At 46.7% G+C, this 25,868-nt stretch overlaps 1 protein-coding gene across 2 annotated transcripts in view; it reads left to right on the top strand.

Annotated features, from left to right (window-relative positions):
- Tsc1 (tuberous sclerosis 1 protein hamartin) overlaps positions 1-25,868 on the top strand; it is a 125,298-nt gene that overhangs the window by 26,128 nt on the left and 73,302 nt on the right. For both annotated transcript variants that reach the window (XM_065451127.1, XM_065451128.1), the window contains exons 10-11: positions 20,174-20,256; positions 20,399-20,519. In XM_065451127.1, coding sequence (XP_065307199.1) covers positions 20,174-20,256; positions 20,399-20,519 — 204 coding nt within the window. The remainder of the gene's footprint in view (positions 1-20,173; positions 20,257-20,398; positions 20,520-25,868) is intronic.

The raw sequence follows: 25,868 nt of genomic DNA, 5'->3' as shown, positions 1-25,868 counted from the left end.
GCCATGAAATGAATAAGTTGAGGACAAATATTTTAATGAAACTTCATCATTCAAGAACATTGTTTATATTTGTGCATATGCAGCGGCCAGGGAAAAATCTCAATGACGCTATTGTTTGTTCCAATGTATTGCGCAGGAGCAGCTGTCACCAGTCGTGTATTGTAACTGCACCAAAATTATGGTCGAAACAGAGAGCACATATAAAAAGCAGTAGTTCTGCAAAATATACGAGGGCGGCTCAAATGAAAGTGAGCCAATGTGAATACATATATGACAAACGGGGTACTTTATTTAAAAGTAGTCTCAATGATCATTTTTACATTTTCCCACTGCTTCAAAAAGTGCGTAACTGACTCTTTCACGTCATTGTCTGACACGAATCTGGTTCCCTTGAGCTGTTTTTTCAATTGCCCCAAAATGTGGAATTCGCAAGGCAACAGGTCTGGGCTGTATGGCGGATGTTGCAGCGTTTCCCACTTAAATTTTGCCAGTGTTCTGTTAACTACATAAGCAACGTGGGGACAGGCATTGTCGTGGAGCAAGATGACCACATTTCTCAATTTTCAACGTTGTTGGTTCTTGATTGCGACACGCAGTCGATCCGGCGTTTCGCAATATCGGAAATGATTTATAGTCTCTCCAAGTTTAGCAAATTCGTTCAATAATGGCCTCTGAAGATCGAAAAAAAAAAAAAAGTCGGCGCCTTTTCGACGGAAATGACTGCCTTTGCTTTCTTTGGGGGTGATGAATTCGGATGTTTCCACTGTAAGCTTTGCCGTCGTGTTTCAGGCTCGTAGTAGTGGCGGCTAGATTTGTCCCCTAGTCACAATTTCAGACAAGAAGTCGTCACCCTCAGTGTGATACCGGATCAGATAAGTCAACGCAGCGCCGAAAATCTCCGCCTTCTGGCGGAGGTTTAAAATCTTGGGTGTCCATTGCGTGCACAAGAGCTAATATCCGAGATGTTAATGAATTATGGCGGGAACCAAACCGTGACTGATGTTCACACGCTCTGCCAGTTCATCAATGCTTATCATCCGTTCTTGTCTAATCAGCTCATCAACCTTTGCAATTGTGTTGCATGATGGCTATGGCCATCGCTTGAGTCTGCTCGAGAAAACAAGCACTTTGCAAATGTACTATTCCTAGACATACAGCAATAATTTTATTCAGTACCACATAGGGCGATTGTTTTGGCACTTATGACTGCAGGAATTTCGGGTTGTTTACTTCATTTTTCTATTGGAGCGCAAAATAAATGTGCACGTTGGAGGAGCAACAAGTAAATCTCGCACTGTTAAGTGTGGTGTCTCGCAAGGCAGCATCTTATCGCCGTTTCTCTTCAACAGCGTACTTGCTGGACTTCCAAGCCGATTGCCTCAAGAATGTAACTTTCCAATAGGCATAGTTAGGATTGGGGGCTCAATCCCATCACTCATTACCCGTTGTCAATATTGGAGTCTGGCATGAATTAGACGGTAGCTGGCCCATGCCGTCGTTCACCTTACCCACGCTGAGGACGTTGTTGAAGGGAAGGACTGCTTCTCATGGAGAACGAGGAATATGGGTTTACTTACAGTATCTACATGCAGTTCATCAGTCTAGCATGACTGCGAGAGAAAGTACATCAGTCTAACATGACTGCTTGAGAAAGTACACTGAGCAGCCGCACGACAGCGGTTTATAAACACTCAGTCCTCAATCGATCCCAAGGTGAGGGAAATGTTCGACCAGGCACCGTAGACAAGTTGACCAGGCACCGTAGGCGAGACGACCAGTCACCGTAGACGCATTTTATTCCCCGAGCTGGCCCCACAGCGCGCCCGCCAGCTGCCCATTATCTTGCGTCTTGATCGGGGCGTGGGAAGGGGTCTCCGTAGACGTTACCGCGGCAACTTCCCTGCTCATAGCAGATCAGGTCCGCAGTGGCAGGTTCAGGCACAAAGCCCGCTTCGTCAAACTCGACTCCAACGGCGGAGAGTCGAGGACGCGCGTATTGTTGTCCACACGCAGTCGACTTAGTGATGCGTGGCTTGAGGTTTGCGGTGGCGTTCCAAGAAAACTTTGCCGCCGCTGTCGCAACTGGCTGGCAAAACTTGCACGTTGCCACCTCGGCAAGCCATTCCTAACAGCTAAAGCTTGCATGTCAGCGGGCCGTTCTGAACAGCGCCTCCATGGCCCGGAAAATCTCGACTGTCCAGCGCTGTCAACCGCTGGGCAGGGAGAGAAGAGCTGCTGGCCAGGGGATGATGCCTTGGTTCACAGCGACCACTTGTGTAATGGTGTCACCGTTTCAAAACGTCCAACAAGGACAGGCAACTGCAAAACGCACCCCACAACACGGCTCTGCGCCGAAATGACGTACGTTGGCTCTCACTTTAGACACTTTAGACTTCAAGGAAAACATAAGTGTAGAAACAAAAAAAATGCTACATTTCGCTATGCCAATTTTTGAAGCAATTTCGTGCTGACCAATTCAGCAGTCATGGAGGGAATCCTGCTAAATGAGAGGGGATCTTCTTGGCTTAACAAAATTAACACTAGTAACACTAAAATTTAGGCGGGACCCTTAAACACAGAATTCAAGTTAATCTGCTCAAACCATACGCATTGCTATGCAACTTGCCCTTCTTATATCTAACGGAGAAGTTGTACTCTTGGAGAGTAAGGCTCCATCGGAGCATGTGGCCATTTTTGTGCGACGTTTGATTGAGCCACGTCAGAGGACAGTGGTCGGTCTCAAAGATGAGCTTCGCTCCGTACAAGTAACAGGACTTCTTGGCGGCCCAAACTAAACAAGCGCATTCCTTCTCTGAAGTGCTGTAGGCTTCCTCTCTTACATTTAGTTTACGGCTGGCATAGAGGATAGGATGCTCCTCGTCATCGTCGCCGACCTGACAAAGTGCCACGCCCATACCTCTGTCGCTTGCGTCGCATTGTACTATGAATTCCGTTGTGTAGTCTGGCGCGCGAAGCACAGGACGAGAAACCAATAGCGTTTTCAAACTTTGGGAAGCATTCTCTTTGTCCTTATCCCAGTGAACGCTACTTGGTGCTCCCTTTCGGAGGGCGCCCGTTAATGGACTTGCCAATTGCGAGTAATTCGGAATGTACCGTTGATAGTACCCCACAAGTCCCAAAAATGAACGAAGGTCTGTTTTCGTGCGCGGCTGAGAAAATTCTCCAATCGTAGCTATTTTCAGCTCAGCCAGCCGTCTCATGCTCTGACCGACAACATGGCCCAGATAAGTAACCTGCGAACAACCAAACCTACACTTTTCCGCTTTCATCGTTAAGCCGGCTTCCCTCAACCGTGAGAACACCTGTTTGAGCTGCGATACGTGTTGTTCCCAGCTGTCCGAAAAAATTGCTACATCATCAAGATAGGGCAAGGCAAACTCCTGCAAGTCTTTTAGGACAATATCCATTAACTTAGAGAAGCTAAACAGCGCATTCTTCAGCCCGAAGCTGAGTGCGAGAGGGCGAAAACGCCTACAGGTAAGATGAATGCGGCATAGCGGCTGGCACTTTCTGAAAGGAGAACTTGCCAGTATCCCCGCATGAGATCTATAGTTGAGATATATTTAGCAGCGCTAACACTTTCAATTCGTTCCTCAATGTTGGGTATCGGGTACAGCTGATCCCTTTAACTTCCTGTAGTCAACACACGGACGAGGGTCCTTGTTAGGGGTTTCTACGAGTATTAGCAGTGACGTGTAGTCACTCTCAGCTGGCTCAATAACTCCAAACTCTAGCATGCGCTCTATCTCTGCCTCCATAATCTCTCTCTGTCTTGGAGACACCCTGTAAGGCTTTGATCTTACTGGTTCGGTTGATGTCAGCTCAATTTCATGCTTTATTAGTTCGGTTCTACCTGGCCGATTGCTGAACCTGTCGATATATTCCCCTAACACCTCTTTTAGCTCATCTAGCTGCTCGGGTCTTAGAGCGTGCGAGCTTACCGAATGTTTTACTACATCTTCTTGGCCGATTTCGGCTTTGGCGGTCGCCCTATACTCCTTAAACTTGGTACTAGTGCCATCCTGCTCTTTGATGGTATAGTTAACGACTTCGCGCCGCTCTATATACGGCTTCATCAAATTGCAGTGATATATCCTCACCTCCTTCCTGCGACCGGGCATTTTCAGAGCATAGTTAGTATCTGAAAGTTTGTGCAACACTTACCGGGCCCGTCCCAGTGAACTTCAAGCTTGTTCTTTCTTGAAGGTTTGAGGATCATTACCTGGTCTCCGGCGTTAAACATACGAAGCCTCGCGTTCTTGTCAATAAAATTTGGCATTCTTTTGAGCTACTCCCATGTTCTTTCCGACTAGTTCTTGGGCTGCGCTTAGCTGTTCCAGCAGATTTAGCACGTATTCAACCACTGTAGGACTCTTTCCTCTTTCCTCCCACATCTCTCTCAACATTCTTAGTGGAGAACAGAATGTCCTCCCATACACTAGTTCTGCTGGCGAGAACCCTGTAGCTTCATGAGGAACCGTTCGCAAAGCAAACAAGGTTGCCGGCAGACAGTTCTTCCAGTCCTTTTTGTGCTCGTAACAGAGCGCACGCAAAACTCGTTTAAGCACTGAATGCCACCTCTCTACACTGTTTGACTGAGGGTGATAGACGGAACTGTGTATTAACTTTACCCCACACTTTTGCAAGAATGTGGAAGTCAGTGTGCTGGTGAATACTAACCCTTGATCCGCCTGAATTTCGGCTGGAAACCCAACTCGTGCAAACTGTCAAAAGCGTGTCTACTACTTCGGTGGAACTGAGCTCTTTCAGAGGGATTGCTTCTGGAAACTTTGTAGCCGGACACAGCATGGTAAGCAAGTACCTGTAACCCGATTTTGTTTTTGGTAGAGGCCCTACCGTGTCTATCACAAGTCGTCTGAAAGGTTCTGTTATTAAGGACACTACCTTTAGTGGAGCTTTCCATGTCTCTCCTGGTTTACTTGAGCTCTGGCAGGCGTAGCATGATCTTACAAAGTTTTATATGTCTTTGAAACAGCCAGGCCAGTACATAGTATTCCATGAGCAATCTTTCCTTTGATTTGTTTATGCCTAGGTGGCTGGACCACGCATTTCCACGACAGAGACTCAAAATGTCCTCCCTGTACTTAGTAGGTACGACTAATTGATCTAGAATCCTACCCTTTCGATCTCTGTAGCGCAGATACAACAATCCTCCTCTCTCTTGTATCGTCATGTTGTGCCTAGGGATGCCTTCTTTAGCTGTGTGGTATAATTTAGCTAAGCTGTCATCCTTTTTTTGCTCCGCTGCCAGTGACTCTCTGTCCACACATAAGAGCTTATCAAAGTTCTTTGACGCCGGTGATAATAACGACCCTGTCTCGCTTGCGATTGCGTCAGCTTGCTCTTCCTGCAGGCTAGAACTTTGACTCTAGTGCTACGCTCTCATTGAGCTGGTCAGCTGGCAGGCTCTCCTCAACTGTTTTTTTGTCCCTCGGGCCGAGCTCGGATTCGGGTATTGAAGTTATCTCCTTTTCTGCTTCCGCTGGAGCAGCTTGTGCGTTTTGAGCCGAAAGCGACGCGATTTTACGAGCTTGGCCTCAGGTCAATGCCTGTACTATGCCCTCTCCCATTGTAAGCCCCTTTTTACGCAGTAACCGATTTGAATGAGTAGAAAAAATGTAAGGGTACTGTAGTGACAAGAATTTGGAAGTTGCAGCTTCAGTCTCTAGCTCCCCGAATGGTCCACTGATTTTGACTTAGGCCATGGGCAGACACATGCTGTGTTCTTCTACAACCTGTTTGATCCATGCTACTTCTCCGGTGAAGTCATCTACCGTCACGTAAGACGGATGGACAATGTCCATCGTGGCGGCACTGTCTTTTAGCACTCGGCATGGTTTGCCATTAACTTGCAGGACGTGAAGATATGGGCTCAAAATTTCCATATTCTCTTCTTTTTCCTCTACGTAGGAAAAAACTACACTGGGCTTCGTGGTACTTCGTGGTACTTTAGTTTGTGGCATTTATAACAGCGGATCGGTCTGAAAGATTCGAATTTTCTTTTCTGCTCTTTTGGTGCTGTTTCCCCGTTTGATTTCTCCTCCCTCTTTTCTGAGGGCTTTTCCTCCCCGTCTACAGGCTCCGGTCATCTAGTCTGCAAACCCTTTTTGAACGGAAATGGTTTCGGCGGTCCATTTCAACCGTCCCAATTTCCGTCCTCGGCGTTCAACTTTCTATACGTTGCGTACTCTTCGGCTAATTCGGCCACCCTTTCCACAGTGTTTACATTCCCTCTGTCTTGCACCCACAGTTTCACAGCTTGGGGGATGCTTTTGTAAAACTGCTCTAGACACATGCATTCAATGATTATGTCTCTGCTGTCGTACGCTTCCGCGCTTTTCAGCCACTCGACTAGGTTGGCCTTTAAGCCGTATGCAAACTCCGGGACCCCTCCCTATCTTTCTTGCCTGTGCTCCTAAACCTTTGCCGAAAAGCGTCGGCTGAAAGGCAATATTTCTTCAGGAGACTAGCCTTAACTTTTGCATAATCATATGCATCGTGTGCACTCAGTCTAGCAATTACTTCTGCCGCCTCACACGGCAACATAGACAGCAACCGCTGTGGCCATGTACTCGGACCGAAGCTCATCTTCTCGCAAGTCCTTTCAAAATTGCTTAGGAACTAGCCTATGTCAATACCGACCTCAAATGGCTTTAATAGCCAGTCCACGAGGTATGATTCTGGCTCATTTGATCGTCCCAGAGCCCCTTCACTTCCTTGAGACAACTCCAGATGTTTGCTTTCAAGTTCAAGTTGCATTTTTGTTAACTCGCAATCTTTATCGCGTTCCTCTCTCTCTCTGTCCCGTTCTCTCTCTCTTTCCCGTTTCTCTCTTTTTCTTTAGAAGTTCCAATCCCATTTCAATTTCTTCCTCACTGGCCTTTCAGAAATTAGCTCCAATAATTCCAATTTTAGCATTTCCTTGCGTACATCTAGGCCCAGTTCCTCACCAACAATCAACAATTCGTCTTTCAGCAGTGTCCTTAACTCCATGATTGCTGCTTTACTGCCTTGGTCCTGCTCGCTAAACCTACCTAGGAAAATACAACCTAGCTAACAATCAACAATTTAGCTTCCCTACTGTTCTAAACAGAACAACCACAAAATGAAGCCTAGAGAGTCAAAGCATGAACCAAGCATTCACCGCAGACACAGCACCACGTCGCAAAGTCCATCTCACCGCTGTCAGCCAGTTGTTAGAATTGGGGGCTCAATCTCGTCGCTTGTAACCCGTTGTCAAGATTGGAGTCAGGCATTAATTAGAAGGTAGCTGGCCCATGCCCTCGTCCACCTTCTCCACGCTGAGGATGTTGTTGAAGGGAAGGACTGCTTCTCATCGAGAACGAGGAATATGGGTTTATTTACAGTACTGTACATGCAGTTCATCAGTCTAGCATGACTGCGAGAGAAAGTACATCAGTCTAACATGACTGCTTGGGAAAGTACACTGAGCAGCCGCACAACAGCGGTTTATAAACACTTGGTCCTGAGTCGATCCCAAGGTGAGGGAAACATTCGACCAGGCACCGTAGGCGCATTTTATTCCCCAAGCTGACCCCCGCAGCGCGCCCGCTGGCTGCCCATTATCTTGCGTCTTGATCGGCGCGTGGGAAGGGGTCTCCGTAGACGTTCCCGCGGCAACTCCCCCGCTCATAGCAGATCAGGTCCGCGGTGGCGGGTTCAGGCACAAAGCCTGCTTCGTCACACTCAGCTCCAGCGGCGGAGAGTCGAGGACACGCATATTTTTGTCCACACGCAGTCGCATTAGTGACGCCGTGGCTAGAGGTTTGCGGTGGCGTTCCAAGAAAACTTTGCCACCGCTGTCGCAACTGGCTGGCAAATCTTGCACGTTGCCACCTTAGCAGGCCATTCCTAACAGCTAAAGCTTGCATATCAGCGGGCCGTTCTTAACAGCATAGCAGTGTATGCTGATGAGGTCGCACTGTGGATCAGGAGTCTTTTGCACCAGGGTCCACATCTTCATGGAATCCTGCAGAGAGCTCTGAATGTCACGTCAGAGTACATGAATGAAGTTGGTCTACAGATTTCACCCACTAAGTCAGCCGCAATTGCGTATAATCCTAGACAATGCGCTCATCGAATCATGAGCCGGCTACATCTCGGAGATGCACTGATAGATTGGGTACGGCAACACTGCTACCCGGGCATAATTATCGATGATCGCCTATTGTGGTGCCCTGCCGTCACCTCTGTGCGGCGAAAATTGCAGTCCCTACTCAGATATGTGGCCGCCTTGACTGCTAGGGGCGACGGCTGCGACAAGATGACAGCAGTAGAGGTATATCAATCTTCTGCACATTCCGACATGATGTATACCTTGCCAGTGTTGAACGTGCTGCCTAGTTTGATGTCTCCATTGGAACAGGACCATCGTGTTGCCCTCAGAGTCATTCTTGGCTTACCTCGTAAGGTGCAATCTGTTCCATTACTCACTAAAGCATGCCGGCTGCCCCTGAGGCTGCAAACAGACCGGGGAGCGTTATAGCACGTAGAGCGTCTGCACCGAATATCAGATGAACAAGCACTTATTAACCAGCTGATTCTGTGACTGTTCTGCCACATGGAAAAAATTTCGGCATTGTTCACTGCCATTGCTGGCAATTCAGAAGATGCTACCTCACTGACAACTCCAAAGGAACGCAACCAGAAATGCCCCTTCTCTATTCATCTTTCGATTCTTAGGATACGCAGAAAATGGGCTATGGCTTAACTCAGTTATGCCTGGGTGTGCTTAGCAAGAGGTACGGTTAATCTTATTGTTTAGCTTGGTTCTCTTAATGTTTACATCTTTGTTATTTAGCTTCGTACCTCTGAGTGTTTAGGTTTGGTTGTTACCTCTCATTAAGTTATGGTTACATTAAAGACTAGACATATTTAAATTGTAACGCATTTATTTTCAAAGTCTTCGTCTTGTTGTTTCTCAAATGCCACAAAGTAACAAGTAGCGGTGAAGTAGCAAGCAGCTGTCTCAATGGCTCCGACACAGTACTTTGAGGCCAAGGTTCGTCTCTGGTAAACCAGGTCGATTGTGGTTCCCCATTGTGTAGTCTGCATGTTAGGGTCACTGGCCAGATCCAAGTTGAACTTATCTTTAAGTGGAATAATAAACGAGTCCGGGGTCTGGTTAAAGTCTCCTGCCACAACACACAGTTCCTTGGAAATTCCACGCTGGGGGATAAAGGTGGCCACTACTTTAATGGTTTCCTGGATGGAGTTGCTTGGTGACACGTACAGCGCTTCAACGGCCAGACTGGTTTCGACCAGCCAGACGGCACATGCTTCACCGTTGGCAACTGCTACGGTAGGCAAAGTGGCGGCGATTCCTTCCTTAACGTAGACGCAGACTCTGGCATTCTTGTTAGGTTCAAGACAAGTGGCATGAGCCACCATGCTAAAGCCAGGGATTGTGACGGTTTGAGATCCCAATGCATGGCCGACCTCTGTAAAGACAAGTGCATCAGCTTTGATTAGCAGGGGTTCTAGACAAACGTCTGCTATGTGGCAAACGAGCGGCCTGACCTTTAGCAGGACTACGGAGTAAGCTGTAGCGGGGTTGGTGAGCAGCGCTTCACAGTGACCGTATGCCGTATCCAGGCCGTGCTTGTCAAGGCGCTCAAACTCCGACATCAAGGCCCTATCCAGGTTGTCAACATGGTGGTAAAACCGATGGTCATGTTCAGCATTAGTCAGATAGAGTCCCTTGATGCTGGTCATACGGCTCAGTGCCACATAGACCAACTTTTGAGGGCCTCTTTATGTTTACCACTATTGCCTTGTCCTCTTCTAACGAGTGGGGTAACTGTTTCAGCACCTCGTCGGTGTCGACCGGCACATTCACCATGGGTCCCTTGATGCCAAACTGTCCTTTCTCCAGTTCATGAGGTGTCGGATCTGAACGAACGGGATGTGTGGTGAAATCAAACGTTCCGCCACGTCATTCAACACCGGTAGACCTGGTGGCATCGGTGGGTAACGATACCCATTACTCACGCTGTAAAGTGGGATCTTCTGCTTCTGTAGAAAGTTCCTACACGTAGCACAAACACTCGCCACGGGTCCTCCTCCCTCACCCCACTCAGGTACGGCTAAACCAAGTGTTCCACGCATTGCACTACTCACCGGACTCAAATCTCGCATGTGCCAATGTCTTTCGCAAACGTCACACGCAAATCGAAACGAATTGTCTGTAAAGTCCGTTTGGAACATGCGCGTCGCACTTGAACTTTCAGCCAGCCGAATCACATGGTCCGTCTCATGGCGAGTTTTCACTTTCTCCAACTGCGTTGTATCGGCGGCTGCATCACTCTGCCGTCTCTGTTCGATACGCCAAGCACATTCTTCTTCTGTTCCCCAGCTCGTTGCCTCCTCCTGGTTTCATTCCGTCATTGATCAACGGCCCTGGCACGAGATGCCGAATTAGACGACGAACCATCCTCATCTGAATCCACTCGCCTGGCTGCTTCATACTTATGACGCTTCTCGAGGCATGCAACTCGTTCTTCCTCCGTCTCCTCGGCTCGCTGCCTCCTCCTGGTTTCGTTACGACGAAGCCTAGCTTCTTTCAGTCTCTCCGACTCACTTTCCATATCTGCCGACGAATCCCACTGAGCCGCCCCTTCAATATATACGATGCAACGCCGGCTGCCCCTCTGCTATTGCAACGCGGTTTCACCGGCTCCTCCTCTGATGTCATGCCAGATGGCACGGCAAGCGGCGCTGCCAGCTGCGGTGGTTGCTAGGCAATGGCTCAGGTCACGGTGTAGCCACTGACCACAGTGGAATGGCAAGAATACGGCCAATGTAGCTATCGCTACAAAATCTGACAAGCCTGTTTTGGCACTATTCCAGTTGGCCCAGCTGCACTTATTTGAAAAATATGGAGACCATCTTAAAGTATTTGCGGACGCATCAGTAAGCAGCAATGTTCAAGGCGCTGCAGCAGCCTTCTGCCCTTTAACTGACATAAGAAGAGTGTTTCCAATACCTCATCTATCCTCATCAACAAGTGCGGAGCTGGCAGTGATTGATGTTGCTCTGAAGTACATACAGGAAGAAATAAGCACATCTAAGGTTATCATTCTTACATACTCCCATGCTGCCCTTAGCAGGCTGTTGAGAAAGGATGCCAATAACCCAATTCTACGTAGTATATACTAGAGTCCGCCGACAAAATTACCTTCTCGTGGGGTGTCCCTCACTGCCCAGTGGATACCTTCGTGCATGGGTATTGCTGGAAATGTAGAGGCTTCACTTCAACTTGTGCTCACAATGGGAGTGACTCCCCAGAAATTTTTTGTATGATTGACAACGGCCATGTGTTAATCCATCGATACCTCCTAAAGCAGCACCTGCAGACCACAGTGTTGCAATCGGCTCGTTCCCCCCAAGGCAAATAAACATGTTACGCAATCACGTATTCACAGAAACCTAAGACCCCCCTTTTCCTCCATTCCCCGTGATGTATTGCGCGCAACGGAAGGCGGCGCGCTTCTTTCTTGCTTTTCTCCCTTGCACACTCAACACTGAGCCACCATCGTCGGCTCAACCGTGCCACTACCTACCCCTCCCTCCCTACGCTTTCACTCGCACATGCAGCATGTGGCATGCAGTCACGATGTTGTCACCCTTGGACTTTATACACAACATGGGGGTGACGGCGACATCAGGAACGCGCCTGGAATGTTCATATAAATGCTATCGCAATAATATAATAAGAATATTCGGCAACTGAAGCGTCCCGTGGTCCATTACTTTCCACAAAAGAAGAAGTAACAAAATTGAACTTTCACCGTGCGACAGTTCGCTGCGTCGCAACAATGTCTTTTTTTCTTTTGTGGGGCAGGGGCACTGAAATGAAGAAAGAAACGAAAAAGAAAGAATGTTGGCCACAATTAAATGCCTACTTTGGGTACCACAGATTCACAGTTCACAGAGACCTAGGCCTTCCCCCCCCCCGCCTTTTCCTCCACTCCCCATGATGTATCGCGCGCGACAGAAGGGTGCGCACTTCTTCTTCCCTGCTTTTCTTTAAATTAATCTTTAAGTGTGGCTACCGAAGGAATATCGAAGAAAACGTGAGACGCTTGGCCTACAGAGTTAACCTTTCTGTGCAAATGGGGGGGGGTTACTTTTACTAGCGTAAATGGAAAAAATGCCCACCGTTCGCCATGAAAACTCGTAAACGTACAAAAGAGAAATGAAATAAGGTGCATTTCACGGGTGAGATAGAGACGCCTGTGAGATAGAGACCTCTCCTTTACTCGACAAACAAGGAACCACATCAAATGGACTCGCACAGGAAGAACGCTGCCAAGAAGAAGTAAACGAGCGAACGTGTAAAATAAGGATTCCTAGTAGTGTTATTTTATAATTAGCTCTGGAGGAATAAAGAGAAATATATATTTGCAGAACAATCACAGAGCTTCTTTTGGATCCCTCGTTTACTGCTTTACCAAGTGCCAAAATGACTCAGATTGTTATTTGGGAAGTTGCGTAACGATGCGTGGCTGCCAGTCCCGTACAACTGCATAGAACGCAGGACGCTGCGGTTCTACATGTACTGCGCTCACAGTGGAAGGTTTGAAAAACACCCACATAAGCATAGCAGAGAAGTGGCTACGTCAGGCGGTTGGACTGGTAACGGTAGAAGCATCATTCAAAACACATGGAATCCTTTTCCACTTCTAGCGAAGTTTTCTCTACTTCATTTTAAATAAGATATTGTCCATAAGTAGTTTCACAAGCAAAAATTAAATTTGTTAATTTTCGTTTTTCCTTCCTGTTTGGCTGTTGCTTCGGCTCTCTCCCTTAGTAGATCACAATTTCTCCACTCCTTGCCACTTTTGTTTCCAGGTACCAACTTTGCATAAAAATACTGCTGTACAATTAGGGAAAAACCAGACGAGGTAATGGGTGACATTCATATTCCTTCTGGATTTAATGGTTATTGCAGGGTTTGATCGTGGACGCTGTTTCGCGTGATTTTATTTTCTACCTTATCAAATCTATATCACGGGTACATGGTTCCGAAGATATGCCAGCGTCTTGGCGAGCCGTCACTCGAAGAAATAATGAAGTTAAAGAAAAGGTTTGTTTATTTATTTATTTATTTATTTATTTATTTATTTATTTAAGTACCTTCAGGGCCCGTGGGCATTACAGAAGGGAGTGGAATGCATGAAAGCAAATGTAGTAACACAGAAATGCAGCAATACGAAAAACAAATACAGAAACAACAGTTAACTACATTGCAGCAAAATGCAGATTACTGGAAATAAACAACTTCAATAGATTGTGGCAATTGAGGTTGGCAGGTGGTTCGAATCGTTACTTGTCTTAGGAATGAATGTGTAAAAGTATGAGTTCGAGAAAACGGGGCGCCTATTTTATGAAGGTGATATCTACTGGATGAAATGTACTCTGGCTCAGATAGGACTTATTTAAGATAGTGATGATGATAAATTTTGTGAAGGAGTGATAACCGAGACACTTCCCTTAGTAAGGAAAGAAGAGAAAGGTTCAAAGTAGCTTTCATGGTGGACACACTAGATAGAAGAGTAAATGTGAAGTGTGGATCTTGTGCTGCGATTTTGCACCGAATTTAAAGTTTGAATGAGACACTCAAGACCGGGATCCCTCCCTGAGCATGCATATTATATTTGGGCGTACGAGCAATTTATAGAGTAAAAGTTTTAATGAGGATAATGCCATGGAGAAATTGCACCTTAAGCAGCCAAGCATGTGATTCGCATTGTTGGCAATGCAACTGGCGATGTCTCCAGCCACAACTCGTTCCACGAGTATACAGACCAGCTATGAATTGAATCCCTTTCCTGGTTTCTGGATCAGTCTAAACAAAGAAGGTTGAACTAATGAAGCGACAGCGGTGGGCGTGACTTGCAATAGATGGTGACAACTGAACGCATCTCGAGTTAATCGCACGGACACCGAATCGATGAGAAAACTGGCCCTCGCACCCCAGGAGATGCCTCTAACTACCACCATCCAAAAAGAGTGAAAGAGGCAGCAAAATGTTGATCGCCGAATAGAATGTCAAGTCTCAAGGTTGATTTGGCAGCGCTGTAGGAATGTGGGTGAGGAGTGGTGGCGAGGGTCGGGGGTATGCCGCTTAGTTTAGGGGGGGGTAGCCCCCCCTCCCCCCAGGGGTACGTGCCTGGCCTGGAATGCAGTCCTTTGCCGGTGAGGGCAAATTTTCTTTTTCTACATTTTGATGTAGTTTTTTTCCGTTCTTGCAGCAGTTTTGTGCACCTTAGTTGCCTTTTTGGTCATCGTGCATCCATCCGTCGTGCAGAGGCAGGTGACAGCACATTCAAAATGTCCGCACTTGTCTCTCGTTACGTAACCTTTCTATTAGTGGAGTTGGAGCTGAAATCCGCAGTTGAATATTTGCCGCGAAAACTTCTGTTCCGCCGATGACGCGTTGCCGTCACGACCACACGTGGACGTAGCGTCACTATTGCTAGCAGACGTGCACTCATTGCCGCTTGCGGACGTGCCTCTACCGTCGCTAGCGGACGCGCCTTCACCGTCGCTAGTGGACGCACCTCCACCGTCGCTAGCAGACGTGCATTCACCGTCGCTCGCAGTCGCGCTTTCCCAGTCACCCACGTACGCCAGTCATGCCTCATCAACAAGCTCAACGGCATCCGCTTCTATGAGTAGTTTTGTCCCTCTTTTCCATGCCTTTCGTGGTCTTCCGTACACGCGGGCCGTTCGGAACTTCATTCCTTTGGGGCTCATCATAGAAAAGGTGCATGAGCTACCGCGATCGTCAATCACGTTGATCGGAACGTGCAGCTCGCTGCTTTGCAAAGGCACGTGAGAGAGGTTCATCAGCAATTCAAATCTACAGCAGCCAATAGGAGCGCGCCCTGTGCTCCACGTGACTGCTACGCCTAATCGCAATGCGGCATTTGTCTTTTTTCGCTATACTTTAGCTTCGATCGCTCCTCTTTACGATGATACCAAGATGGTGGCGGTGCGTCAACGGATAGCTGGGCGATCCGCAGTGCGACAAGGCCTTCCGAAGCCCAATTTTTTCGCAATTTTTTATGATAGCACTCTTCGAAAGGGTTGTCTTCTCGATTTATACCGCATATTTTGTTATATTTCACCACAAGGTAAAGAAAGGTCCGTGGACCGCGAGAAAGAATAAATCAGAAAATTGAAAATTTTGACAATTTGACCACTTCAATTGCCGCATCACCCCTTAAATGACAATGAGTGATCTTGTGTTGTCCGCAGTGGTTAGTTGTCTTTTTTGCACTAGTTAGTAAGAGGAGTGGTAAATAATTATACTGAAATAAATATTCCAGTTGCAGATATATGCGGCAGCATTTGACTACTCAATATTCAATTTAATAGCCGACTTACTAGCATTTGTACTTGAATAAGTCAATGTTCGCCCACCTCTAGCTATTACTAAACATGGACTGATACAGTGTTAGTGCAGACTGCTTGGATGAGTTACTAAAAACCACATTCTCCACAATCGAGGAGCGCAGGCTTTTCAATTGCACAAAAAACAAAGATTACAAATATAGTGGTGTACCAACTTCCATTCTGCCAAATATCAAGTCCCATCTTAGATGCAAAGGTGCAATCCTGAGAGCTATACAGGTGTGGTTGGTGGTGCCAAACCTGGACATTGTGCACTGTTTTGCATGTGGGTACTGCTGCTGAAATGTGTTGATAGCTGGCACTAAGCTGTGCATTTATTTCACCTGTTTATTGCTTTTCGTAACGCCACCACAAAGGAAAGAAAAAGTGCATAAACCTGTGTGGCCTGAACTTCTGTGCAACTAAGTGCTCAGTCTGCTTAATATGTCTCCTTCCAAATAATTGGAATGAAATAAAAAGCAACCGAACATGAAAGCAACTCTGGGGCCGTATTCTGTAGCGGTTCATTTTGGAACCGGTTCGGTTTGGCTGTTGCCATTGGTCGGTGCTTCGTTGTCGTCATCCCTGGTAGGCGGGACAACAAATTTTGTTGACGTCACACAGGTTGTCAATCATCTGGAAAGGAACCGGTTCCCTGCTACGAGAGGAACCGCGGAGAAGTGGTTCGCTCGAGGGTCACACGCGGTGGCGAGCATGATGTCGAGGGTTGCTAGGGCAACCGTGGCTGCCGGGTAGTCTCGCGCCAGCTGACAAGCCGGCACCTAAACGAGACAGAGACGGCAATGGCGGCTCCTTTGGTTGTGCTGCTGGCGAGCGCCGAAAGACAACAACGCAACGCGTTCGGCATGGCCGAAGAAGAGTTTCGAAAGCATTTTAGGCTCTCCAAAGACATAGTGCGACGTCTTTACGATGAGCTGGAAGAACATCTCGCACCTCAAAGATTTCGTGGTGTTGACACTACGATGAAAGTGCTGTGCGCGCTGCGGTTTTTTGCCACCGGGAGCTTTCAACAGTGCATCGGGAATGAAGAAGCGATTGCACTGTTGCAGCCTTCGGTCAGCCGGATCATTACAGCCGTCGCCAAGGCCATTATGGGTATGGGCAAAGAAAAAGGATGCGTTAGATTCCCATCCACGGCACAACAGAAAGTCGCCGTCAGCTGCTGGCCCAACACACACGACGCCTTTACTAGGTAGGGGTGCTCCTCGACAAATGAAACGAGTATTTCGCGCTGTCTCGCTGAAACATGAGGACCCAGCCACCTGTCCTTGTGCGACGACATCGTTTCAGTTTCCGCGCACGAACAAGTCCAAAACGTAAACAAAGTGAGGCAAGTTGTTTGCATAACGTATGGCACACCACCTAGCAACTAAATAAGAAAACAACACAAATAAAATTACAACTCCCAGTAGCCGTCTGCGCCATAAGCTCACATTTATTACTGAAAATAATATTTGCAAGTGTTCTATACAAGCCAATGTTTTTTTATCAAACCAGCAACATCCTTCAATTGCTATACCGTCCCCCAAGTACAAACAAAAATGATGACGTGATCTTCTGGCAGACCGCCGCTCGTTGATTGGTTCCCGTCACGCCGCCCCGTTCCACTCTTTCTCCGAGTGACGTAAGCCAGACCGAACCGGTTCCAAAGCGAACCGCTACAGAATACGGCCCCTGGTTCTTTGATGAAATTTAAAGGGGCTCTGAAACACTTTCAAACACGGTAAAAAATGTTGCCAATCTGTTGTAGAGGCTGGTGTGAACATGTGAGCCGAATATTACTGTACTGCATGCAGTAGGGAATTTACAAGCTCTTGTCAAAAACAGCTAAAAATTGCTTGTTCTCGCTTCCTCAATTGCAGTGTCATCAAAAGCACAAGATCAGTCTCAGTAATAATTGCTAATTTTGAGTTAATAAAAAATGTGTGTAATCTCAAACAGGCAGATCATTTCAACTTTGCACTGTGCATAACTATGCATGGCCACCGAGATGGCAGCGGCATGCTGCATAGCATAGTGTGCTGTGGCCGTCAAGGGGTGCTGTGATGTGCCCTTTCACCATCGTGACACTCAACTTCTGGCTGGGGCTTTGCCCTCTTGGCTGCTCCGCTGTGTAGCTTCCAATGGGCTAGTGGAGACAAAAAGAGAGATAAAACCAAAATTGTTGCGATAACTCCTCAATAGTTGAAGGATTCGAAAAAGTTTTGCAAAAAAGTTTTGTTCATGAGATGAGGTTTTTTAATAGTGAGGCTATTCTATGATTAGTTAGAAAAGTTTTTCAAGGCTTCTTTAAACATAAAGAGAGAGATGCACAGTCTTGTAACTGCTGGCCATGCACACATCAGCCATTGTGTGCACAAACCAATCTGTTTCTGGGCAAAAAGCACAGTTCATTTATTATAGCTTCAGACCTGGAAGGGAGTGATTTTTGTCTTTTTCTTTTTTAATCGTATTGTTCACAGCACACCTTAGCTGACCTCACTTGTATTTGTGTCGGTTTCCTACTACCATGGTCTACCAGAAATTGCCAAACGGAGTTTACAGCTCATCTGTGTTTGTTTCAGAGTGTCTACCAACCAGGAAAGCCGGGAATTCTCAGGGATTTTGAGTAGTCTCGAAAAACTAAGGGAAAACATAGGGAATTTGTGCTTCTATTAGGGAGAATTAGGTGTAATTTTATTAAAATGGTCGGAAGTCGCGGTAATGCTGGCTCGAGTAAGTCAGGAATCGTAATAAATTGTCTTTGACGTCCTGTCGTCGGCTGGAGGAGTTAACAGTGTACTGTCAACGACCGACTTTCCGGATTTCCAATAATTTGGACGGCTTCGCGGCACCATTATGTACCCCATAGAGTCAATGTATCACAGCGTCTGAAATTTATGACCCAAGAACTCTTCGTCATCCGATTTTCCGGACTTTTTGCCGTGACTGCAGGTCCGAAACGGCATTAATCAAAGCCACCACCGCTGCCATATTGATTACCTTGTCGCCTCGAACCGGCTCTCTCGCACGCAGATCCGCTGGCAGCTGTAGCCACCTCTGCGGCAACGCTAGGCCTAGCTGCTTCGATGTTCGCTATGAAGCTTCTTGTCGTTGGGTGCTGTGTTTTTTATTGAAAGAATTCGCTGCTGTCAGCATTGGCATGGACTCCGCCTTTGCGATCCTCGCGATTGGCTTAGAAGCTTGGAAAGCATGGTGCGTTGTATAATGCCGGTTCCCGAAAGTCAGCTTCGCCTTTGTACTGAAATGTTACTTGGTGAAGCATACGCAAAAGTATTGCAGTGAAGCATAACAAGCATGGGAAGGGGCTATTGCCACGGGACACAGTATGTATTCCTTAATTATACACGCGTGCACCCGATATTTCCTGTCGCAGTACGAGCACCGATATGCCTAATGCATGTATTAACAGGCCTTCAGGGTATTTTTGAATGTGCCTGTGGTGGTTTGAGCCCTTAAGGGCTGCAAATGACATGCATTAATTTTTTCGAACTGGCCGATTTTTCGGACGTTTTCGCACCCCCGAGGGAGTACGAAAAATCGGATGTGGACTGTGCAACTGACCAAGAAGATGCTTCAAATGGTCCATGGGTCGAAGGAGTGGAGGAAGGACAAGAACAGAAAGGACCTATGCATTGAAGAATGAACGGGAAAGGAAGCGTGCTGCCGCCGTTTTGAAGGAGCTTGAGCTCAAAAAACAAACTGTTGGCTGATGCTGAGATGCAGATGTCCCTCATCCGAACTAAAATAAACTCTTTAAAGCAGTGCAATACAACACTGACGCTTCGTGCACGGGCTGAGAGTATGTCAGGACAGTTGTGGTTGACTTACGAGCTGTTGAGAGAGATTCTCAATTGGGATAAAGTTCGGGCCTCATACCACTGAGCTTGCTATCAGTTGATAGAAATAGCTCATATTCGATAATATTTGCTTCTGCGTGCATCTCCTTTTTATTCGTATTTGAGAGTGTCCAACTCGATTTGCAATTTTTTTTTTCGAAGACATTTTATTTGCTGTGCATTTTACTAAACCCTCCATTCTATTCTCTTTTTGAATAGCGCAACCACTACTCCTTAGTATTCAAGTTGGATTAAGTCTATTTTTTTTAATTTTCTTAATGTGCTAACTATAGAGTGACAGCATCGGGCGATATGGTTTCATCCCATCTTGACATAAAACATAGTTCTGCATCACTCTGGGAATTTTGCAGAGGCGCTCAGGGAAAACCTGGAAAACTTAGGGAATTTGGGAATGCAAACTTGGTAGACACCCTGTTGTTTGTCACATGTGTTTTCATTTTCTTTTGACATCTTTTGAATACATGAATGAGCGAATCTATGAGATATGAGATGATAGTGTGAGCAAAACCGATATGCACTCTCGCATGCTGCGCTTGCATCCTGTTCTTTATTGCATTCCTCCTCTGTGCTAGGATGCGTGCTTTGGCATGTAGTGTTTTGATGTCAGTAGGAAATTGAAGAAAAATTATTGTAGGTAGGTTATTAAGATAAGTCTTCCGAAGAAAGACTGCTGTAGATGCGTTACTAAGTTGAAACTTCCATTGTTTGCCTTTTAGCATTCTCTTTCTCTCTCTTAACATTGCATTTAATGATGTGCCTAAGGGGACAATGTTAGAAGTAACCAATTTGCTCAACTTACTCTTTCTTCTTTTTTTTTTTTCTACTCAAAGAAAAACCCTACACAAGCACAGAGGCTGGTTTGCCTCTCGACCTTGCTGTAGAAGCAACGCCAGAGGAAACGGGCTGCACAGAGGTACGGTAACGCTGGCATATTTTTACTCTTTAATTGTGTCATTCTGTATAATACCTTGTCTCATCTGATGCCTTGTTGCAATGTTTCTTGAAACGTTAGTGACCTTTTGCTTCTGCTTTTGTTCTGATTCGCTGCTCTGCAGTCATTGCGGCAGATAACTGTGGAGTCAAAAAGTCGCGAGACCAGGATCACTGCTTCTGCCACCAAGGATGACGTACCTCTCAGGGATCTTGGAAACAAGGCACTGCTGCATGTTGGCGAAGGTACAGCAACAGCATATGTTGTCCTGAATGAGATAATGAACATACGCTTTGTTGTAGTCTTGTTTCAGCTGTTTTGGTTGAATGATATTAATGGGAGAAAGGAAAGGTGCTCTTAGTAACCTGCAAAGGTTTGTAAACTAATTCATTTTGCTTTCTTCTAATACTGAACTAATTTTTAGACAAATTAACGTCACTATAATCATACTTTATTGTTTGTGTTCTGCTGTATATGCTGACCACATGTCACCTCTGTGGACCTGTCATAGCTACTATTCCATTTTATTGGTTAACACCAAGGGTATGCCTTCTAGGCAACTAAGACAGGCCAGTTTATCTGTCGCTTTGTGTGGTAGATGTTGCTTGTTGCTTTAAGAATGAGGTCTAACCACAATTTAACATACTCATAATTGATGGCTTTGTTACATCAAGGCTTCATTATGTTTAAACAGTACGCGTATCATCTTTATATGTTCTCATAAAAGTCTTGGTTCCCTGTGGCACTGTGTGATTATACAGTAAAACCTCATTAATTCGAACTCGGTTAATTCGAAATCCCGGATAATTAGAAGGTTTTCTACAGTCCCATATTTTCCAATGTAAATTTGACCGGATAATTCAAACCGACGGCCTAGGCCAGCCCGGTTAATTAGAAGATTTGGGGTGCTATGCGGCAATTCCCGATCCCCATTTCACCACAAACCCCGACGAAACGATGGCCATTCGGATCTGCGAGGAGACATCACATAGCAATCGCGATTATAGACGAAGCGCCCAACCCGTAATACTGCTAGCACAAAAATCAGTCCATGGTACACCCCGCGCACCGCCGAAACACACGCCTGCGGAGGAGAAGACTTGCTTCACTGCAATGCAGCGGGCATACGGGGTTTTGTCACATGCTCTTGTCCCCACTCTGCACACTCTTCGCAGTCGCAGCGGTCGCAGTGTTGGTGCAGGTTCCGTGCCGCTGCCACTGGCTGCTATTCGCCCATTCTCTCTTCGCGCCTGCGGCAACGTGTGTGCACGCAAGGCCAGTCTGCGCCATTTCTTTGTGTGCGGTGGTTAGGGGTGTTGCATCTAGTGTGGTGTTTTTTTTTTTTTTCTGAACTGTGCGAAAATGCCAAAGTATAAGACTTTAACGCTGCAGCAGAGGTTCTGCTTGATCCAAGAAGTGGGTAAGAGCATGTGTTCCAAGACCGAGCTGGCTGAAAGGCACAGCATGCCCCTCTCAACGTTGTCCACAATATTGAGAAACAAGTCGAAGGTACTGGAGGGCCTACAGCAAGACATATTCTTCGAAGCAGTCGCGAGTACGGGCTCCCACGTACCAAGATGTGGAATCAGTTTTACTTCGCTGGCTGCATAAAGCAAACGCAGCCCACCTTTCCGTCAATGGAACGATACTGCGGGAGAAGGCCGACTTGGCTCTACAACTTGGGCATGAAGAGTTCAAGTGTAGAAATGGATGGTTCAGCCGTTTTAAAGAGCGCAATAGTATGACCTTCGTAGCTGTCTGTGGCGAGAGCGGCAGCGCAAACGAGAGCATCTGTCGACGCCTGGAAGAAACACATGTTCGCTCCGTTGCTTAGTGAGTACGGTGCAGACGATTTGTGCAACCTTGACGAGGCAGCCCTTTTTTACAAGATGCTGCCCACAAGATGGTCGCAGCGAAGGACACCGCGGTCAAGGGTCGATAGCAGGGCAAGGAAAGAATTACTGTTCTGTTTGGCACGAACATGTGCGGTAAACACAAGCTGCCACTACTCGTAGTTGGAAAGAGTGGGAAGCTTGCTGCTTTAAAAATGCATGGCTGCCACCAAGAGATAAGTTTATCTCCCGGCACAACAAGAAAGCCTGGGTCACAGGTGCAATATTTGAAGATTACGCTTGGCAGCTTGACTGCAAGTACGTGGCCACAGGCAGGAATGTACTCTTCGTTGTTAATTGCCCAGCGCATAGTGACATCCCACACCTGAAAGCTATCAGGATGGTATTTCTTCCTCCGAACCCCACGTTGATCTCGCAGCCAATGGACCTAGCCGTCGTTCACAACTCGAGGAAGATTTACTGCCACCACCTGCTCAAGCACATGCTCCTTTGCTACAACGGCAAGGAGTACTCCATTGACCTCTTCGGGGCCATATGTCTTATTGTGTATGCATGTAAGCAAGCGGAACCCACTTTAATCATGCGATGTTTTGAACACGCTGGCTTCTCGAAGGAAAGCACCATCGATGCTGATATTGGCTATTCATGTGCACTTGATAAAGAAGGAGCAGGGTATTGCGGCTGCATCAATGCACTCTGCACAAAGGATAGCGAATCCGGTGCAGTCGGCTTCGCCGAGTGTCTGAACTTTGAAAATGATCAACAAACATGCTACTCAGTCTTGGAGAGGGAAGCTACCGCTGATGCGACCATGTCCGATGACAGTGACGACGATGACGCTAACGAGCCCTCCCGAGCACCCACTCTCAGGGAAGTTATCGGATCGCTGAACTTTATGCACAGTTTTGTTGAGTGCCACGGTGGAAATTCTCAAATGATGCGCGTACCGTAAAAACCCGCGTATAGTACGAACCCACATATACATGTGAAACGAGGTGAAATTTTTGGGATGAGAAATGGAAAAAAAGAAAATTTTATCCACGTATAATACGAGTTAGGAAAACTTGAGGAAAACATTTATTTAAATTGCACTCCACACTTCAATCGCTGTCTTCCTCAGCTGCGCTCTCTTCGGATAGTTCCTTGTCAGGCATATCTTCCCAGAGGTACTCATACTCTGTGCCATCGAGCACATTCGAGATGCCGCACTTCTTGAATGCGTGACGCACCAGGTCCTCTGGTATGCTCGCCCATGTGTCCACAATCTACTTGCATAGCATGGCTGACGAAGCCCGCTTCAGCCTCCCAGTCGGCGTCACTGCAGGCTCACCTGAGCGCATCCAATCTGCGTAACACCACTTGATCACGTCCTTGAACGGCTTGTTCGCTCAAACCTCTAAAGGCTGCAGCTGCTGAGACGTCATCCCACCTGGGATAACGACGAGTTCAGTGCCGGATTCGCGCAACAGCCTCTTCACTGAGTCGGCCAAATGGGAACGAAATGCATCCAGTCGAGCGCAAGATTCTCGTTCATCCAGCCTTTCTCATGGCATCTCACGACTACATTTTTTGGCAGCTCCTCACCTTTAAGTACTGTCTTGCGCTTGACGACGACATAGGGCGGGAGCTTGCGTCTCTCTGCCACGCACGACAACATGATGGTAACTCGCGTTTTTTTGTTTGCTAGTGGACTGGACATAAATTTGTTTAAAGCCCTTTTTGTGCACGGTGAGGGGCGATGGCATGACCAGATAAACTGTCATTTAGTCAGCATTGCCGATTTGCCTTAGCTGGAAGTTATTGAACTTGCACAGTGAAATGATGTGGTGCTGGAAAGCCACAAGCAGCTCTTCGAACGATTCGGGCAGCTCTTGCGAAATTGAAGTTCGGCGGTGTAAGGAAAATCCAGCATGGCACATGTAGCAATAAATCCAGTGCTTGCATGCTTTGAAGGCGGAGCTCGGTAGCCCTTTTTCTCTTGCAAGCTTCTTAGTTTTGCCTGCATAAGCACCACGCTCACAGTTAGATGCGCAGCTCGCTGTTGGCGTACGAACTCCATCAGGGCAAGCTTGATTTCCGGGATGTCCCACTCTTCGGGCCACGAAAGCTTCTTCGGGTTCCACTGCACGCGAAAAGGGCTTCATTCTGTCGACGCCACCCGTGAATGCTTCCCTCATTGACGCCAAATGGTCCCAGCTGCACTGTTGCCAATGTCCTATGTGACTAAAATAACCTTTCTCTTGAAAGAAGCCAAGTGCTATTTTCGTGGTTCGCACATCTTGGTCCTTCAATATGGAATAAAAAAGATGCATTTCGCAAAGCGTGGTTTGCATGTGTGCTGCCAAGGTGCACACTCAGCAATAAAAAAACGATGCTGTAGTCATGCAGCAAGAACAAAACCAAGCCATAGCCATGCAGAAGTAACGAAGTCAAGCCGTAGCCACACAACAAAAATGAAACCAAAACTTCTAGCCCAACTTTGCGACTGAAACTTTTGTTCGGATCCACATATAGTACGAGGCAAAAATTTGGGACACCTGTTTTTCCTCTTATTAAACAGGAAAAAAACTCTTATTAACGTGGGTTTTTACGGTAGTTGGCCAACTAAAAAACATGACCCTTGGAGCCTCGAACTACAGGACGCAGCAAGCTAGCATTCCTGATTACTTTAAGTAATCCAAAGATCGCCAAATAAAGGTAGCGCATTCCTGCAGCGAAATTTTTGCCTGGGTTGCATTTATTTGTGTTTTTGGTTCATTCGAAAACCCGCTTAATTAGAAGATTTTTTGCTGTCCCTATGACTTAGAATCAACAATGTTTTGCTGTGTTTAAGATTTCTCCAGAAATATAGCGGATAATAGGGGATATTCAACATGCATAGTAATTGTCAACAGTGGCTGCATCTTCCATCTGGCTTAGTTGCAAGCATAGGCGTAGGTGAGTGTAGGTTGTGAGGCAGCTGTATGGTGCAAGGTTTGACCATTATTGCCGTGTAGCCTTTAAGGACTCTAAAATGGAACAGTCCTCTTCATTGTCCCATGATTAATGAACAGTGAAGTTCACTTTGCTGCCACGAATCAACGAGACTATGCCAGCACGTTTTCGCACCTTTGGATATCCGGACAGATGGCATTTACGAAAGGGGTGCTGCTTTGCAACTGAAAGTTACGTCAATTCTCTTTTCGGGATAATGTGCACTTCAAACCTGAGTAACGTGCCCTGAAAAATAAGTCATTCACTCTCAAATTTTCACATCAAGCCTCTAAAACAACCTTTCTTTACTATGCAATTTCCCAGGTTTCTTGCATCTGCAAGGAAACATGTTGCATGTGAAAAATTGAAGATCTGCTAATTGTAGTGTTGTTCAATAGACCTGATAATAAAGCTCCATGCATGCAATTAATGAGAACTGAGGTTGCTCTCTTCGCATTGGATTCTTGCTTTGAATGTGCGAACCGAAATTGTGGAAGACAGGTTGCGCATGCATGTAATGTGAAAACGGAGGACAGGCATGATCACCAGGTTACATGTCGCGACTTGTTTCCATGTGCTGCTTTCTTCCACTCACCACAGCACCCATCAAGTTTTCGCACGATAGGGTGTTGTGCTTGTTTTCTCTTGCTCTCGCTTGCATTCTGTGCACTGCTTAATGCTCGTACTGCTTTTGTATCTGCAAGTTTAGGACTTCAGTGTTCATTGATGCTCTGGCTGCAAGTACAGTGAAATAACATGAGCAATCCT

This window comes from Dermacentor albipictus, chromosome 5 (genome assembly GCF_038994185.2).
Source record: "Dermacentor albipictus isolate Rhodes 1998 colony chromosome 5, USDA_Dalb.pri_finalv2, whole genome shotgun sequence".
NCBI classification, from domain to species: domain Eukaryota; kingdom Metazoa; phylum Arthropoda; class Arachnida; order Ixodida; family Ixodidae; genus Dermacentor; species Dermacentor albipictus.
This window is presented reverse-complemented; position numbering and strand designations above follow the sequence as displayed.